Consider the following 19,472-nt stretch of genomic DNA (forward strand, 5'->3'; position numbering starts at 1 on the left):
CAGGCCAACAAAAACAACTGATTAAAATCACCAACCATTCACAGCCGCATAAATTTATGATTTGTGTGTGTGTGTGTGTGTGTGTGTGGTAACAGACACCAGCAAAAGTGTTTCTAAATGTGGGTTTTGGTGTTTTGTCATCTCCCCTATATTTATATGTAACTAACCAACCAAATTTGAAATTTTCAATTGTAAATTTTGGAAATAAAGAGAGAATTTTGTTTTTTATTCAAGAAGGGAGCATATTAAATCAAACACAAAGCACCAGGCAATTTCAGATGAATTAAAAACCTGATTATGTTGTATGTTTAAAGTCCAGTGCATGAGTCTACAAAGACAACAGATAATAATTTCTGAACAATGAATTGATCAACATAATGGTCATGTTCAAACCAAATAATTCATATTTAATGTTAAAATGTTATGCAAGCACAGTTGTTTACTTTTAAATTTTTACCATTCTTTATCTAAAGTATTCCACATTTTGAAGCAATTCATGCTTTTTTTCCCTGCATTTTTGTGTTATGAATTTTCACACAGAATTCCATCTATCTGTACAGGTAGTAGGTAATGAGCTTTTCTGGCTGTTCTGTCTGCGTGAATCAGTACTGATCAGCTTTTTTCTAATGTCTTCTTAGGCCAAATCAGAGGAAAAGCCCCAGGTAAGTTGTTATTTATTTATTTAAATCATTAAAGTTTGCAGATTTGCATTGCAGTGATATTCAAAATATGAATGTAGATTTAAATGTTTTTGCTTTCAAAATAAATTAACCAATAGTTTGTTACTGTATCCTTTTTCCATCCATTATATTTACAAGCACTTTTGTTATGTTTCACCCCATGTCAGATGGAACCCCAGAATGCAGGCAGCAAGAGGCAGGTGGTAAGTGCAAAAACTAGGTGATTTTATTTATTTTTTGTCCAAATAGCAACAGTACTCCAAACACTGACCAAAACTGAGGAGTGAGAAAGGGTCCAAAACACACAACAGAGTCCAAACTGAGTGACAAGGAATGAATCAAAAAACACATGGAATACCATAGCAGCACAGGTAATCTCTGAGTGCTCACTGAAAGCACAAAGCAATGTGAAACAACTGGCAAACTTATAAGGACAGAGGTGTGTCTTAAATGCCAAATGAACTGATGAGGAATTAAAAGACAGGTGTGTGAAACAGTCAAAGTCAAGTGACAACAAAAAGGTGGTAACAAACTAACAGCATCAGAGGGTGGATAAAGAATAAAACATAATAATTAAACCTCATGAACGATGTCAAAAACCACAGAACCAAAGTGTAAATCCAAGCACACAAAAGGAAAACAATCATGGGGCTCGAAAGTCCAAACAGTGTAACATGAAGAAATACTCACAAGGTAAACATCTTAAATCAATTAACACATAAAAGGCAATCAAATAGCAATAGCAAATGATTTATTGTGGCCAGCCTAAGGCACACCTGTGCAATAATCATGCTGTCTAATCAGCATCTTGATGTGCCACATCTGTGAGGTGGGATGGATTATCTCGGTAAAGGACAGATTTAGACATATTTGTGAACAATATTTGAGAGGAGTCGGTCTTTTGTGTATATAGAAATTTAGATCTTTGAGTTCAGCACATCAAAAATGGGAGCAAAAGTGTTGAATTTATATTTTTGTTCAGTGTAGTTTTCCCCCCTCAATAACAACTGTATGGGGGTGGGGAGGTGATTACTAACTCCTTAGTTTTGGATGTTAAACCATAAAGTTATGCATAATTTGTCAAGCTGAGTGGAGGCGAGGCACAGACAGAGGCTGGACACAAATGCAGGCTCTCAAGCAGGACGTATGAGTAAAAAGGATGGTCTTTATTACAGGCAGGGGTTTGGCAACAGGAAGACAGTCCACGGAGCAAAAGTACCAGACAAGGACGAGACAGAGGACATGGTCAAAAACTAGCAGGGTCGACGGAGGGACTTCTGGGTCACGAATGGAGTAGACGCTCGTCGCTCGTGCTCCTGCAACATTTCGATGTAAATTAATATTTAACAAGGACTGTGTGGCCACATAGCAACATCAGCTTTTATTACCAATCTACTACTGCCCGAAGTCTGAATGGTGTCGAAGTCAGCCAGGAAAGATGGGAAAAAAGACGACGAGTCAGCAGGTGCTAACATGGCAGCCATAGCTACGCTACTGGAGGAGCATAAAGCAGCTCTCTCCGCTGAGTTTAAAATGGCCATGATCTCCCTTGAAACTAAGCTAGACTGTGTTCAAACAACCATCTCCGACCACGGACAGAGACTGACCTCTCTGGAAGCCGAAGCGAACCAAGTTAGTGACAAGTTGGAGGAGATGGAAGCTAAACTCGGCGCTCTGGAGCAGGGCTACAACAAGCTAAAGGCTAAGGCTATCGACCTCGAATCCCGCAGCCGACGCAACAATAGACGGATAGCGGGAGTGCCTGAGTCTGCGGAGGGCATGCAGCCCACTGCCTTCTTTTCAAAGCTCCTGCTTGAAATCCTTGGCGAAGGGGTTCTGAGCTCGCCCCCGGAGTTAGACCGAGCCCACAGAGCGCCGACCGCCAAGCGCTCCGGGGACAAACCACGGCTGGTGATTGCACGAGTTCATAACTACAGGCTTAAAGAACTGATCGTCCAGGAGGCCCGCAAAAGGAGAGGGAAGCTGTTCTACCAGGGAAAACCGGTGGCAATTTTTGAGGACTACTGTCCTGAAATTATGTAGCAGCGCACAGCATACCGAGAGGTGATGTCGGCACTTTACCAGCGGGGTTTCAAGCCATCGCATGCTGTACCTGGCCAAACTGAGAATTACAACCAAAGACGGCGGGAGGAAACGCCTCGTCTCTGTAAAGGATGCTGAGGACTTTCTGGCGTCACAGCACTGAATCTGCAGTGATGTACGGTAACTGTGTGACGCCCGTCCGACACGACATTTTATGCTGATGCTCTGACCCAAAGCCGTTGTGATTTGACAGCTGATTGTGGCGCCACCGTGCAGCATATCGGACAGCACACGTGGTTTCCAGCTGGGTGCCTTTATCGCCGATATCTCCCCCCCCTTTTTTTTTTAATTATTATTATTATTATTATTATAACTAATTAGGGGTCTTCATCTTGATAGCACCAGCCTTTTTTTTAACCCTAATTAAGGGCCTTTGTCCTAATAGCACTAGCCTACTTGACATTACACCGAGGACTGGTCTTATCACGTGGCTTCCAGTTAGGTGCTCTCATCCCCCCCCCCCCCCCCCCTCTTTGGTAGTAGCACTTGCCTACTGTACACCAAGAACAACGTTCCTGCTTATGTTGGTCTGATTCATGTCACCTCACCATGCTTATTCACCTGCCAACTGAGTTCTGGACCTTTCTGTTAGCAAGCCATGTGACAATGTTTACGGGGCAAGGTGCACCAGAGGAGACATGCGGCTTATAGCCCCAGTGGTTATCACTCTTACTTATCGTTACCATTCTCTTCAATATGTTAAATATTGACTAACTTTCGATCCAGGGAGAAGGAGTAGATACACAGGGAGTATATGTATGGAGAAGTGTGTGGGAGAAGTATGCAGCTGCAGTTCGAGTCAGCTGCTTTTTGGGAAGTGGTAAGAAGGTCTGTTCTCTGTTCTTTTGATGTTCTGGGCAGGGTTGGGGGGGTTCTGTTTTTTTTTTTACAGCAGGCACACGTGCAGGTCCATCTATTTCTTCTTATCTTCTGTGTTGGTACATGCATGTGCATTTATGTATGTACGATATGTATATATAGTTTTCCTTCCCTTTCTTTTTCTCCTTTAAATAGCAATGGCTAGGCAAGTTAATTTGGTGAGCTGGAATGTCAGGGGTCTGAACCATGTTGTTAAGAGGAAAAAGGTGCTAACCCATCTCAAACTATTAAAGGTAGAAATCATGTTTCTGCAGGAAACTCACTTGCATTCTTCTGAGCACTCTAAATTTTTTTCCAAATGGGCAGGGCAGTGTTTTCATTCTTCCTTTCGGGCTAGGACAAGGGGGGGGGTGGCCATTGTCATGTCTAGAGATGTACTGTTTGAACCAACTCACATCATGGCTGACAGATATGGCAGGTTAATTGTCTCTGGGAAACTTTTTGATACCAGTGTTGTCCTAGTCAACATTTACGCACCGAATGCGGATGATGTTATCTTCTTTGAAAAAACTTTTTCCAAGCTTCCAGAGTTGGACTCGCGCTACCTAATCATGGGCGGGAACTTCAATTGTTGGTTGGATCCAGTACTAGATCGCTCTTCCTCCAAACCAGCTATGAGGACTAAATCAGCCTCGTACATACAATTGTTTCTGGCAGAGGGCGGAATCTCCGATGTTTGGCGCCATCTTCATCCTGATGATAGGGCATATTCCTTCTTTTCCCCCCATGCACAATACATTCACCAGGATAGATCATTTTTTTGTGGATGACAAAATTGTTCCCCAAGTCAGCTCATGTGACTCTGAGTATAGTCATCTCCGACCATGCTCCTCTGACAGTGTTAATGAATTTTCCTGGGATCCCAAACCCCTCAAGACATTGGCGATTTAATTCTACACTACTCTCAGATGATAGCTTTATCAGGTTTATGGAGGAACAGATCTCTCTATTTCTTGAAACCAACAATACTCCTGACATATCTGCACTCTCAGTTTGGGAAGCACTCAAAGCCTATTTGTGAGGCCAAATTATCTCATATACAGCAAACTTGAAAAGAAAATCCTGGAAAGACCAATCAGACCTCCTATCTGAAATCCATAACACTGACAAGGAGTACACAAAACACCAAACTCCTGAGCTCTATAAAAAAAGATTGAACTCAAAACCAGATTTGACCTCTTGACAACCTACCAAACACAAAACATTCTCCTGAAAACCAATTGCACATTGTATGAACACGGGGAGAAATCGGGGAAACTACTCGCTAACTTGCTAAGGGGACGCAGAGCCAAACAATACATATCGGCCATCCGCTCTGAAAATGGAGAAATGACTTCCAACCCCAATGAGATCAACACTACGTTTAGAAATTTTTATTCCAATTTATATTCCTCTGAATTTGACGGAGATGAGGCTAGTATTAGTACTTTTCTCGACTCACTACCTATTCCCTCTGTTCCCGTAGACATCATGGAGAAGCTAGAGGCTCCTGTATCACAAGCAGAAATAACCCAAGCCATCTCTCTGATGCAGCCTGGGAAGACACCGGGACCTGACGGTTTTCCCACTGAATTTTTCAAACAGTTTTCCAAACCCCTCTCATCGCAATTCGCAACGGTCCTACACGAGTCACACCAACATGGCTCACTTCCACCATCACTAGCTGAGGCTTTCATATCATTTATCACAAAGAAAGGAAAAGACACGGCTGACTGAGCCTCCTATCGTCCTATCTCACTCCTTAACACGGATGCCAAAATTCTAGCGAAGGTCCTAGCTCTCAGATTGGAAGAGGCCCTCACTTATATAATATCCACCGATCAGACCGGCTTTATTAAAAGCCGCCATGCTTTTTTTAATATCAGATGCCTTCTTGACGTGCTATATACGCCCTCCCGAGATAAAACTCCGGAATGCATTGTTTCTATTGATGCGGAGAAAGCATTCAACCATGTCGAGTGGAAATATTTGTTTTCAGCGCTACGCGGATTTTGCTTCGGTCCCATGTTTGTAGGCTGGATTAAGCTGCTCTACGCTGCACCTATTGCAACTGTGCGGATGAATGACATAACATCCCAACCGTTCGCACTAAGCCGTGGAACACGACAGGGTTGTCCGCTGAGCCCGTTACTATTTGATTTAGTAATAGAGCCACTTGCAGTTGAGCTCAGAAACAGCACTAACATCCCAGGCATCTATAGGGGCGGTGTAGAGCATAAAGTCTCTCTCTACGCCGATGACCTCTTGTTGTATATCTCTGACCCAATTAACTCTCTGACTGCAGCGCTGTCTCTTTTTGCAGAATTTGGACGTTTGTCCGGCTACAAAATTAACATCCACAAGACAAAACATTTTCCAATAAATGACGAGGCCCTGGCGGCTGATTACAGCAGCACCCCCCTTAAAATTGAGAAATGGCAATTTACTTATTTAGAATTAGAGATCACCCATAAATTTAAGGACCTATTCCGCGAAAATTTCGTAACCCTCCACAATCAGGTGAGAACGCCTCTGCAACAATGGTCACCCCTTTCATTGACACTAGCCGGTCGTATAAATTCCGTAAAAATGAACATACTGCCTACGTTTATATACCTATTCCAATCTCTACCTATATTTGTTCCCAAATCCTTTTTTACTTTGTTGGATTCGACTATTTCTTCATACATCTGGCAGAATAAGAAACCCAGAGTAAGCAAAGGTGTGCTCCAATGTTTGAAGATCGACGGCGGCATGGGATTACCAAATATGCGCTCCTACTATTGGGCAGCAAATATTCACTCTCTTGCCTTCTGGCACAAATACAACCTTCGATCGGATGGCCCAGAATGGCTAACAGTCGAGCTGAACTCAGTCCAAAACATGTCACTCTCTGCATTGCTTGGTGCCCCAACTAATTACCCAATAACCAAACAAATAAAAAATCCAGTAGTACGCTCCGCTTTGAAGGTGTGGACTCAGTTTAGTTTAGTTTAGTTCAGATTTCCATGCTCAGCCCTATTGCATCCAATCCCCTTTTTGCCCCGTCTCAGTATGATACCTCCTTCATGGACTGGCATAAAAAGGGCATAACTTCACTCTCGCATCTATTCAGGGGCAGCAGTTTTCTTCTTTTGACGAACTCTCTGAGAAATTCCACTTGCCCAAAACGCACTTTTTTTGTTTTTTACAGGTCAGAGATTTTATGCGATGTACCCTACCATGCTTCCCCAATAAACCAGGTGCTAATCCAATTGACACATTTATCTCCTTTAATCCAACCTTGAAGGGCGCATTCTCCAAACTATATCGGAACATTATCGCACTCTCACATCTGACACTAGACAGGACAGGAAAGGTGTGGGAACAGGACCTAGGAAGCTCGATATCCACCGACCGCTGGGACTTGATCCTAAACTCGATTCATAAATCGTCACTGTGTACAAGACACTGCCTAATCCAATTCAAAGTGGTTCATAGAGCTCACAGATCAAAGGCTGAATTAGCTAGCATATATCCCGATGTTACTCCTACCTGTATCAAATGTAAATTGGGCGATGCCGCCCTCCTCCACATGTATTGGTCATGCCCCCCACTTACAAATCTTTTGGAATGGGATTTTTCGCAGTCTTTCAAATATCCTGAAGCGTGAACTCTATCCAAACCTTATGATGGCCTTATTTGGTACCTTTGGGCCCGATGACCCCCGACTAACTTCGGCGGAGCACCACATAGTCTCCTTCTCCCTCCTGTTGGCCAGGCGGGCCATTTTGTTTAAGTGGAGGGAGGCGACCTCGCCCACACACACTCAATGGCTGAGGGACATTATGCACTGTCTTGCTCTAGAAAAGATGCATTTCTCACTGAAAGGCACTGAGGGTAAATTCTATAAGACTTGGGGATCCTTCTTAACCTACTTTCACGACTCGTACGTGTTGTAAAATACGATTGCGGAGTAGGCCCCTGACATCTAAGTAGCTCAATATCTGAAGAAGGACAAGCCTGCTGAATACTGTGTGTGCCTTAGCTGTATTTCTTTGGGGGGGGAGCAGGTTCAAAGTCCTACCTCTATCCTGATAAGCTCAAGAGGAGTCGTCATACGCTCCTACACAGGGGCTTGCATAACACTTGGGAGGGTAGAGCATTTAAATGTACTTTCCATACTGGTACCTGCCTAATACTGGGAAGATATGTTCTGTTGTTATTATTATTGTTATTATATTTGTAATATACAATTCCAAGGCGCAACTGCTGCCTTTTTTGTTTTTCTTCTTTCCATGTGTATATGTACGTGTATATGCATGTATGTATATACAGTGGTCCCTCGCTATATCGCGGTTCACCTTTCGCGGTCTCGCTGTTTCGCGGATTTTTTTTAGTGTAATTTTGCATGGTGCTTCTTTTTTTTTTAAACTGTCTGCTGTGCTTAGTTGCAGCCAAAATCTGGCAACAGGTCCAGAGACTACACTCGCTGTTTTGATGCAGAGCGCTCCAGCAGCGAAGAAAAAACACGCGCATTGTGTTCTGTGTCTGTCTGTTTCTAAGAATCTTCTCACTCAGAAGAAAAAAAGAGCGCCAACAACTACCCATATCACTCGGAAAAAGACACCTGCTCCGAGGTGGAAAAAGACGCTGCGGAGCGGCGCCACGATGAAGGCGCGATCAGAGGAATACTGGTCAGTTACTATTAATAATTTCTTATGTGTCCAACCTCGTAGGTTGATCGTTAAAATTAAATTTGTTAGTTCTAAAAGCCATCATAATTATTTATAGGAAAATGTTCTATTTTTAGTTCTCAAACAAATGTTTGGGCCTGAAAACAGGTTTTGATCTTTGGTTTCATTCTGTAATACTGGACTTATTTTTCTACTAAGGTTTGAACTTTGAGAGTGTTTACACAGGAGAGAAAAGTGAGAAAATGTGTGTAGTGAGGGGTTTTACAGCCTTAAAACATCTATAATAATTGTAAAAAAATAACGCTGCTGCTTCGCGGAATTCACCTATCGCGGGTTATTTTTAGAACGTAACTCCCGTGATAAACGAGGGACCACTGTATATGTAGGTGTGTGTATGTATATATGTGAATACGTTCATGTTGGGAAATTTAATAAAAAGATTTTGAAAAGAAAGAAAGAAAAACTAGCAGGGTCAGGTTTCAGAGCTGAGGCAAAAACAGGGTCAGGTAAACAGAGCAGAATCAAAACACAGCAAGAGTAAAAACAGAACGAGACAAGGCACTGGTAAGTGATGAGCATCATCGACAAACGAGCCGTGAGGGAATGAACAGACGCAGTTTAAATAAAGAAGGCGGTGACAGGAAAACAAGGTGTCCGTGAGGACGGAGGATCTGGAAAGGGGGGCGTGGCTGGCAGATGAGGAACAGATGCAAAAGAATGAGTGAAGAAAATGCAATGCAAGCAAACCAAAAGAACTAAGTGACTGGAAAATGAACAGAGAAAAATGAGACGTGCTTAAAGTAGACCTGCATTGAAATAAATGCAGTCAGATCTTTAGACGAAAAAATGACTTATATTTACACATAAGATCCTTCTGAATGTAGTAAAGTAAATCTGCAAACCCAGATCTGTCATTCAATGGCGAAATCTTCATTTAAAAATGAGAAATTTACAGCTAAAATTTAGCCCTCCGCAAAACTGTCATCACATCCGGGACGCTACCGAGACGTCAGGGAGAAGACTCTATCCCAGCATGCATTGCGCGCGCCAACTGTAATTTGTGAATTTACATCAGTTTGCATCTGCACCTTTTTCTTGTCTTATACGGAAGGATCTACTTTTTTAAAAACTTCATATTGTCTTGCGGCATGTTTGGTGAGTACACATTTCTTTTATTTGTGCTTGAAAATTATTTTGGGGGACTTTTTCATACGCCCCTTTGATTGAGTGGTGTCGCATTGAAAATCTACTGTCTTTCGCCTCCGGTGTTACCGTCGCGGGGTACAGAGGCGGGACTCGCAAAGAATCCAAGTCATTAAAAAGATATAAACCTCTCTCAGCGGCCACGGAGCTCTGCAGCTTCGATTACTGAGACATGCGGCGCTGCGGATTTTGCCGCAAGAAGTCTGTCCTTGCAGCAACAGGTGTTACCGGGCGCTCCGCATCAAAACAGCGAGCGTAGTCTCTGGACTTTTGTCAAGTTGGCTGCACCTCCATTCAGTAGACAGAGAGGTGGTGCCGGCTGCACAGCAGACACGGGGGCGATGTGAGTGGCCCGCTTCGGCGTTTACCGAGCACGCAGACTTAGTAAGCGCATCGGAGGCAGAGAGCGAGGCATCAGGGAAGAACGTCGCCCGCTGTCGATGTCGCCGCTGATCTGAACATGCAGAGCTGTATCTCACATTCATTGCTGCTTACTTTTGGATGCTGAAACCAGTATGTGTATAACAGTAACATTACTAACAGATAAAATCAATTTCAATGCGGGATCGGACTGAAGGCGCTAGCGCTCCGTCTTCTGCCGAACATCACTGCAATGACCCGGATGTACAAACAGTTTTTGCTGAGGGCCAAATTTTAGCTGCAAATTTGTAATTTTTAAACGAAGATTTCTCAGCTGAATTACAAATTTGGGCTTGCAGATTTACTTTACTGCATTCATAAGGGTCTTATAAATACATATCAGCTATTTCTTTCTGAGATCTGAGCACATTTATTTCAATGCAGGTCTATTTTAAGGCAGAAAATAATAAATGTGAGCAAAGCAAAAGGGGAAAAAAAACAGAAGATGTGACTAAGCAAAATGGAAAACCAGGAGATCAATAAAAATAAACACAGAACTGGAACAGAGCTGACACTGAATAAAATATAGAAATAAATGCAGTGTTAATATAAAATACTAATAAGAAATCAATCACAAAGAACATAAATACTAAACACTGAAGATGAAGAATAAGTAAAACCTGTGACTAAGCATGATGTAAAGAATGTGAAAAGCTAAAGTAATATACATGTCTAATAAAATAAAAGATGACCAAGAATGAAACCAGTGACAATGACTGACTAAACCAAAAATGCAATACATGAGAACCAAGACCAGGAACACAGAATAATACATAATCATGAATAATCAGAAACAGACAAGAAAATAAACGAGCAGCCAAGCAAACAAAAACAAAGTCAAGAATGAGCTAAACTGAAGGAAAAGAAAAGGGAACGAAGACAGGAACCCAAATAGGACAGAAGCATGACAGAACCCCCCCCCAAGGCGGACGGCCCTGACGGACGCCAACCCCCACCATGGGCACACCAACACCGGGCGGGAGGAGGAGGAGGAAAACGGATGGAGGGCACAAAGAAACAAGACCATGTAGCACAGAACCATCAGGCAGACCGACAACCCCGAGACAGACTGGTAGGAGAACCACTGGGTGACTGCCAAGGACCAAAGCAGAACCAGGAGGGCAACTACGAGAATTCACACCGTGAATGACTGTATTTGGGATCCGTTTGAAGGCGGAATCAGGAGGACCCCCATGAGGCCCAACACCGTTTATAACAACCTTAGGGGACTGTGTTCCAGCAGGATCCGGAGGGCAATCAGGAGTCTCAACACAGCATATCGGTATATTAGGGAACGGTTATGGAGTACACTGGTCCTAATAGCGAGGTCAGAGGAGCTATCTGAGATAATTCCAGACCCAACAGACTTGGAAAAACCTAGAGAGACACTAAGTCGCCGAAAAATGGAGCTTACCAAAAGAAGAAACTGAAAACCTTCGGACAATAACATGCTGGGCTTCCTGAAACCTCAAATGCAAATAATGGCTGAATAAAACAGGCATGAGAGTAGGTGCACAGCATAACCCAGGCAGGAGCTGAACCAATTAATCTGTGAGCCAAGATGTGAATAAAAGGGAGCTTGAATGCAGGATCAACAGGCCGAAGCACATAATTCCATAAGTGTGGGAACCGTAAGACGGAGTCGTTATGCAATGAATAACTGAGACCAGATTAGACAAAAGTCCATTTTGAAACATGTGCCTTTTCCAGGTATTAAATAAATCAGACGGCCTGTGAGGGCCTATTCGTTTACTCAAAAAAAAGAGAAGCGAGCAAAAAGAAAACTTGTATGCGAACCTTATGTGTCGAATCCAAGGACCCCATAAACCTAAGATTAAGCAGACAATATTCTCACACAATGGAAGGGCGGAAATCTGGCTGGACAAAGACTTGAATTGAGAAACTTGCTTATTCCATGAAATTGATAAATAAAAAAAGCAGTTGACTAGACTCTGCAGCAATTTAGAAGTCATACCCTTAATCAGAGACTTCAGTTGGTACTGAGAGAGAATGAATCTTCCCAATTCACACCCTAACCCCAGAGAGGAAAAGAGAAATAAAACCATTAAACCAGATGTCATAGTCGATTCAAAGTGAGACCATAGCGGAATCCATTCCAACCAGTGGCACTGATATTTAAACAGGTTTCTTGATACATCAGAAATCACTGTTAAAATGCAGCAGAGATACACACAGACATGAAATACAGATTCACTGACCGTCGAAAATCAACAGAGAAAAATGAGACATGCTTAAGGCAGAAAATAATAACGTGAGCAAAGCAAAGGGGAGAAAACCAGGAGATAATGTGACTAAGCAAAATGGAAAACCAGGAGATCAATAAAAATAAACACAGAACTGGAACAGAGCTGACACTGAATAAAATATAGAAATAAATGCAGTGTCAATACAAAATACTTATAAGAAATCAATCACAAAGAACATAATCAAATACTAAACACTGAAGATGAAGAATAAGTAAAACCTGTGACTAAGCATGATGTAAAGAATGTGAAAAGCTAAAGTATTATACATGACTAATAAAATAAAAGATGACCAAGAATGAAAGCCAGTGACAAAGGAAAAGCAATGAATAACTAAACCAAAAATGCATACATGAGAACCAAAACCATGAACACTGAATAATACGTAAACATGAATAATCAGAAACAGACAAGAAAATAAAAAAGCGGCCAAGTAAACAAAAACAAAGTCAAGAATGAGCTAAACTGAAGGAAAAGAAAAGGGAACGAAGACAGGAAGCCAAATAGGACAGAAGCATGACATAATTAGAGGCATGGTCACTAGAGGTGGGCGATACCGGGAATTTTGGTATTGATCTGATACCAAGTAAATACAGGCCCAGTATTGCTGATATCAATACCGATAATTTTTCATATTTAAGCTTCATAGATCCAAAAGACCAAGGATAGAATTTCGCCAAACATTGTACATGACAACAAAATACTCTATTATCGCAATCAACATTTTTGTTTAAAAAAATATCACTCAACACAACTTAAAACAAAATCTCCTGAGGTAGAGGGCTGACAAACCACAATACAAGGGTGTGCTGCTCCGTGTTGTGTGACACAGCGTAGTGCTGCTCTTACGGACAGAGAGTAGACTTTGATGAATCTGCGTGCGCAGCAGTCAGTGCATGCGGGAGAGAAAAAAGCTTGAGTATTGATCTTTTTACAGAAGGATCGTTCAATATCAATACCAGCGTTGGTATTGATATTATCGATATTAGGATCCATCCGCCCACCTCTAATGGTCACTTTGTGTGACAGCTGCTGAGCTGAATGTCTCTGACTCTGATATCATCTGTACTTAGCGGCCGCTTGATGCGACAGCTAATTGTGTGGAAGGTTCTGTCATTTTGAGCATTTTATTACAAACGTGGAAAAATATGGCTTTGTGTGGTGAATGTCCAAACTGAGTTATTCAGGACATCCCTGCTGCAATATTGGCACTGAGTGAAATTCTCATCTTAATGTTGTACTCTAACATTTTAGCACTTTAGCAGCTGTTCATAGCCTGATCCGTTAGGTCTCCTTAATGCATGATTACTGAGAAAATAAGTAACTCATAACTTTTTTTATGCCCATAACAAAGTAAACCGTTACGAGAACCACTGGTTAGCCTGTTAGCTTAGCTGGTTCAGCCTCGAAGATGGAGTGTTCAGGCTTCTTTCGTCACATACAGACACACCCACGCTCCACCAAAGTAACTACTGGCTGTCCTAAAAGTTGCTAAATGATGTAATCACCTAATTTGCATGTTATTTGCATAATACGATGTCGTAACAGAAGCTGCAGGTAAAAACACCCTGATAATATTTAGAAATACAAATAAACTTAATTACTGGTTTGCTTGTTTATTTTGCCATTAAAATTGGCCATCATTTCTCAAAATAAAATAAAAACTTCTCAAGGCCAGGGCTTTTCAAAGTCACGGAGACTAATTAGGCACACAGCGCGGCAAACGAGGTAAGTAGAGTGACCGAGTTCGAGTGAGGTTTTGCCATTCAATGATCAGATCAGGAGCATTTAGGTGAGAAACAGGTTTTTTTGTTTGTTTAGATCCTTTCTAAACAGGGCGGGATCAGCAGCGGTGGCATCGCGCATGTGTGATTTGTTTCCACTTTGAATGCAGAGGAGTGTCGATCTCCCTCCTCTCTGTGCTTGCAGCTGCTGTGGGGCCGTGGAGAGCTCACAGCAGCACTTCTCGATGAGAACAGACTGTAGATCAGCACATGCTTTCATTTTTGAGTCCCCAAACAACAGAAAAGTCTCTAATGACCCCAGGAAAAGTAGTTAGATTTGTCGCTAGTCGCTTTGAGAAAAAAGTCGTCGAGAGGGTTTGGAAAGTTGCCAAATTTAGCAAGAAATTCACCAAGTTGGCAACACTGGCCCTTCCGGGTCTCTATAGAGAACCTATGGATGACATCATGCAGGGTTCACCCAGTGTATGCAGTCTGTGTATACCCCTGAGAGGCTGTAAAAGCATCATGCCAGTGGCGGTTCTAGAGTGATTTACTCCCCGGGCGAAATCCCCTGCGTGCCCCCCCCCCCACCTCCGCCCCACCACCCATGAAAACACTAACTTCGTCCAGAACACCCTCAATCCCACAAATTAACTCACAACAGCTATTTTCAAGAACTAATTTCCGATTTTAATGACTACCGCAATAACAAACACAAAGAAATTGGCACAGTCTAATGTGTCATCATCCATGGACTTATCTGCAGTGATCATCTCAAAAGTTTGCCGGAGGGCATCATAATTGTTTGCCCCAGTGCTCACTATCTGTGATGTGAAATTCCATCGAGTAGGAGCATTTCTGGGCAACCTTGAGCAGCCTGCAGACTCAGAAAGACATCCTCTTTGTGGATTTTGAGAAAAATGTGGCAAACCCCGAGAGTGATGCAAAAAATATTCTGCACTCAGATAAGCATTTAGCCCCCTGAGACAGAACCAGATTCAGTCTGTGTGCATAGCAATGCACAAACATTGCACTGGGGGCTATTGCTTTAACTTTGGCCTGCAAACCATTGAGAGCTGAAGCCATGACAGCAGCCATGGCTTCTTCGTAAGGAAGACTATCAAATGGCTTTGCCAAAATCCGGTCCACAACATTCAAATTGTCCTGCCATTATTGCATCTTGCTACCTAGCTAGCTCGCTAGCTTGGACTGGCGCGAGGCTAGTGTGAAGTGTGTCTGCCTGTGAGTGCTTGTGACGGTGGAGGGGCTCAGCAACACCCGCTGCTCGGTAGGGACAGAAACTGCGATAGAAGTCAGAAAGAGTGACAGTCAGAAAGCCCGGTCGCCCGCCTCCAGGATCGCCCCTGCATCATGCTGTTATATTTTGTTGTTGCATGGGCCTGTCGTTTATCATTTTACCAACTCACATAAATCAATAATGCTTAAGATGTTAAGGACAAAGCAACTGGAGCAATATATTCCTTTCAAGGATCCTGTCATCTGCAATAACCAGTCCGGTCAATGGTTGTTTGGAGCACAATTGGCCACCTAGATTATTTTGTGTCTTACTTTTGAGGTTTTTTTTTTTAACCATTTTGATTAAGATTTCTGTTTTTTTCCCATCTGATATTGGTTACTATAATTAGCGGTTGTGTCTGGTCTCTCCCACCGTAGGTGTACCTGTACTGGCCCATATCTTGGTGATCTCAGTGGTCCTGAACGTTTTCTTGTCACTGGCTGTTTATTTTTTCATGTGTCACACATTGAGGTGTGACTGCAAACACAAGGTGAGTCGAAGCACTAACGTGTACGTACTGTATTGTGATCTTGGTTTGGGTAAATGTGCAGTACAAGTCATAGCCACTTGCATCATGACAATGGGCAATCTGGAGCAGGAAAATGAGTTGCTTTGTGAGTGTATTCAAAGTTCCATCTCATTTTCAGGGACTCATCTTTTAGAGTCTCCAATAATATTAACAGTATGTATTTATAAATAACCCTTGACTGTGTACATTGTACAGTATTTAGAATGTGTTTTTTTATGTTTCTTTTTTACTTTCAGCATAATGATACAAAGAAGTACGGCTCCACTGCAAATTCGTCAGGGCTTCATATACAATTACAACTATTTTTCAGTTATAGTGCACTTTGTGTGCTTAAAGCTGTTTCAAATTTCACAAACCTGAGAAAATTAATTTTCTGCCAAAATCCAAACATTATTGTACAGTGCAGTTTGAAGCAGAAACGAGGGTGTTTTGGCGCTGAATGAAACAGCACTGCTGCTAGCTAAACAACGAGCGGCGCGCTGCTGCTAGATAAACAGCAACAAACTTTTTTCTCCCATCAAGTTCTTATTCTCTTCTTTTCATCTGAGTCTGTGCCATTTTACACAATCTGGATTACAATACAGGACTAGAGCACCTGGAGGATTACATTGACGATATTCAACAAACTCTGCATCATGGGACGTACTCAAAGGCTAAAAACCACGCACGGTAGAATCCGCTTCATCATTATCTGATCTTTCACCTCAGTGTTCTCCTGCTAAACCATCGGACAGCCCAGAAATGACGAACCTTTTACTATCTATAAAGGAGCGATTATCTTCTCTGGACTCAAGAGTCGCGCTGATTGAACTCCTGCATAAAGAGTTCCAAGAACTTCGCCGCAGTTTAGAATACAGTCAACATCAAATCGAATCTCTCACTAAGGAAAATGCATCACTACAAAACACCGTCACCTCGCTCACAAGCCAACTCTCCACTGTTTCAACCCAGCTCGCCACTCTCACGACCGAAAATAAAACTATGAATGAAACTGTCCTGGATCTACAAGCACGCAGTATGAGGAACAGCTTGATTTTCACGGGCATTCAGGACCCACACATCGACGACCCCGAAAAACTGGTAAAAGACTTCATGATTAAAGAACTCAAACTCCCACTAGATACTGTCAACAACATCACTTTCCACCGTGTGCACCGTTTAGGACGCAAGCTCCCCAACTCCACCCGATGGACAACTGTTTAGAGACAAAACATACACCCTGGCTTTACTAACATTACATTACCACCTGTGTTTTCTTTCGTACTCTTTCTACCCAGAAGCTAAATCTATTTGCAAACCGCGCTTATCACACTGTATATACCATGCACGTATCTCATTGCTCGCTTATGTCGTTTCTCTTGTTTTATTTGTTCATGTTATTGTTTTTGTTGTTGTATGTCTGTGGATGTCTCCATTTTTTTTTCTCCCTTTTCTCCCCTTCTCAACATTTATTGCGCTCCAAACCACACGTGCACATACATCACACTCTTACACACACGCTTGCAGACCTATTCACACACACATAGCATTCCAGATTACCATAAAATAAAAAAATTATGCAGCTTAAATTTGTAACATGGAACATTCGGGGGGTTGGCTCTCCGGCAAAGAAAATTAAAGTTCTAAATAATTTATACAGCATTCATGCAGACATCTGTCTCTTACAAGAAACACACCTCACCCATTCAAATCAACATAGTTTAAAAAAAACTCACAATTTACCAATTCCTTTTCTTCTCCATATAATTCAAACAAAGAGGAGTATGTATCCTACTAAATAAACAAATCATTTTAGTCTTAACACAACAATTACAGATCCAGAAGGGCGTTTTATTATCATCAACATTTCCATTAACAATAACCCAATCACAATTGTCAACATTTATCGTCCGAATTCCGATGATCCTTCCTTCTTTCATAATCTATTTTCATCTATTTCTAATTATTCTCACTGCCCAGTAATTGTAGGAGGTGACTTCAATACAGTCATTAACCCATCAATAGACAGATCAAAAACCTCAAATAAACCTTGGCATTCTACTATAACCATACAGCAGTTCACAAGTGATTTTGGTCTTGGTGATGGTTGGAGGCTTCAACACCCAAATGCCTGTGAATATACATTTTTTTCATCAGTTCACCAATCTTACTCTCGTATTGATTTATTTTTAACAAGCAACTCAATCATACCCAATATTTCCGAATTTCAAATATATCCAATCACCATCAGTGACCACTCCCCTGTAACATTCACTTGGAACTTGCCTGCTTTTCAGAAATGCTCTAGCAGATGGCGTTTTAACACATCTCTTTTACAGGGACTCAGAATTCGACAGTTACTTTAAGAGAGAGTGGACATCCTTCCTTGAAATAAATGACCTCCCCAAAGTCTTCACCAACAATACTCTGGGAAACTTGGAAAGCTGTTCTGCGAGGTAAAATAATATCATTCTCTGCCTATAAAAAGAAAGTAGAAAAGGAAAAACAAACACAGCTAGAAATGAAAATTAAAGAATTGGAGACGATTAATGCAACAACACCAAATGAAATGATATACCGAGAACTCAGAAAAAATAGTTTTGCTAAATGAAATAATTAACAAACAAAATCTATTCCTTATTCATAGACTGAGACAAGAATCATCCCACCGTAGCAATAAATCTGGCAAATACCTAGCAAACCAAATAAAAAGAAATAAAGAAAAAAACAACAATAATTCCATCATGAGCTCAGCAGGGGAGCCAACCAGTGCTCCACAAGAAATAAATAAAATATTCCAAGACTATTACACAAATTTGTACTCCTCTGATTTGAACCCAAGTCAAGAAGACATAAATCAGTTTCTCAACAACATTCATTTACCAAAGCTTAACATAGAACAAACAAATGCATTAGAATAATCAATTTCAGGAAAAGAACTTTACTCTGCTCTTAACTTAATGCCCAGCAATAAAGCACCAGGACCTGATGGCTTCCCTGCTGAGTTCTACAAACACTTTTGGTCAATCTTATCTCCATTATTTATGAGAACAACAGACGAAATAAAACAAAATCTCAAATTCCCAACACACATGAACACAGCTCTTATATCACTTCTCCGAAAATCCAATAAAGACCTCACCCTGGCATCAATTATCACCCAATTTCAATTTTCAATGTAGATCTCAAAATCATCAGTAAAGCTCTAGCCCTCAGAATTGAAAAGTCATACCATATATTATTCACCCTGACCAAACAGGCTTTATCAAAGGAAGACAATCATCCAGCAATACCCGCAGATTATACAACCTAATGCATTACTCATCAGTACAACAAAAAGACACACTCATAGTTAGCCTAGATGCTGAAAAGGCATTTGAAGGGTTAACTGGAATTTTTTTACTTACTACGCTGCAAAGGTTTGGTTTTGGGGACTCATTTATGAATTGGATCAAGATTTTCTACACATCACCATCAGCCACAGTCACTACTAATTGGACTAACATCACAACGTTTCACATTGCACAGGGGGACTAGGCAGGGATGCCCACTCTCTCCATCATTATTTAACATCTTTATTGAGCCCCTGGCAGCAGCAATCCGTCAGAACCCACTCATCAAAGGTATTGAAACAACCCAAAGTCATAAAATATCATTATATGCAGATGATATTTTACTTTTCATTCAAAATCCACAAATCTCTCTACAAGAAGTAATTACAACAATTCAGTCATTTTCC

General features: G+C 41.6%; 1 protein-coding gene across 4 annotated transcripts in view; it reads left to right on the forward strand.

Moving 5' to 3' along the window:
- The window catches only part of LOC117528585, a 52,686-nt gene that overhangs the window by 28,845 nt on the left and 4,369 nt on the right, over positions 1–19,472 (forward strand). For all 4 annotated transcript variants that reach the window (XM_034191212.1, XM_034191213.1, XM_034191214.1 and 1 more), the window contains 3 exons: positions 639–662; positions 848–883; positions 15,603–15,715. In XM_034191212.1, the coding sequence (XP_034047103.1) occupies positions 639–662; positions 848–883; positions 15,603–15,715 (173 nt within the window). The remainder of the gene's footprint in view (positions 1–638; positions 663–847; positions 884–15,602; positions 15,716–19,472) is intronic.

Source organism: Thalassophryne amazonica, chromosome 16 (assembly GCF_902500255.1).
Source record: "Thalassophryne amazonica chromosome 16, fThaAma1.1, whole genome shotgun sequence".
Lineage (NCBI taxonomy): Eukaryota > Metazoa > Chordata > Actinopteri > Batrachoidiformes > Batrachoididae > Thalassophryne > Thalassophryne amazonica.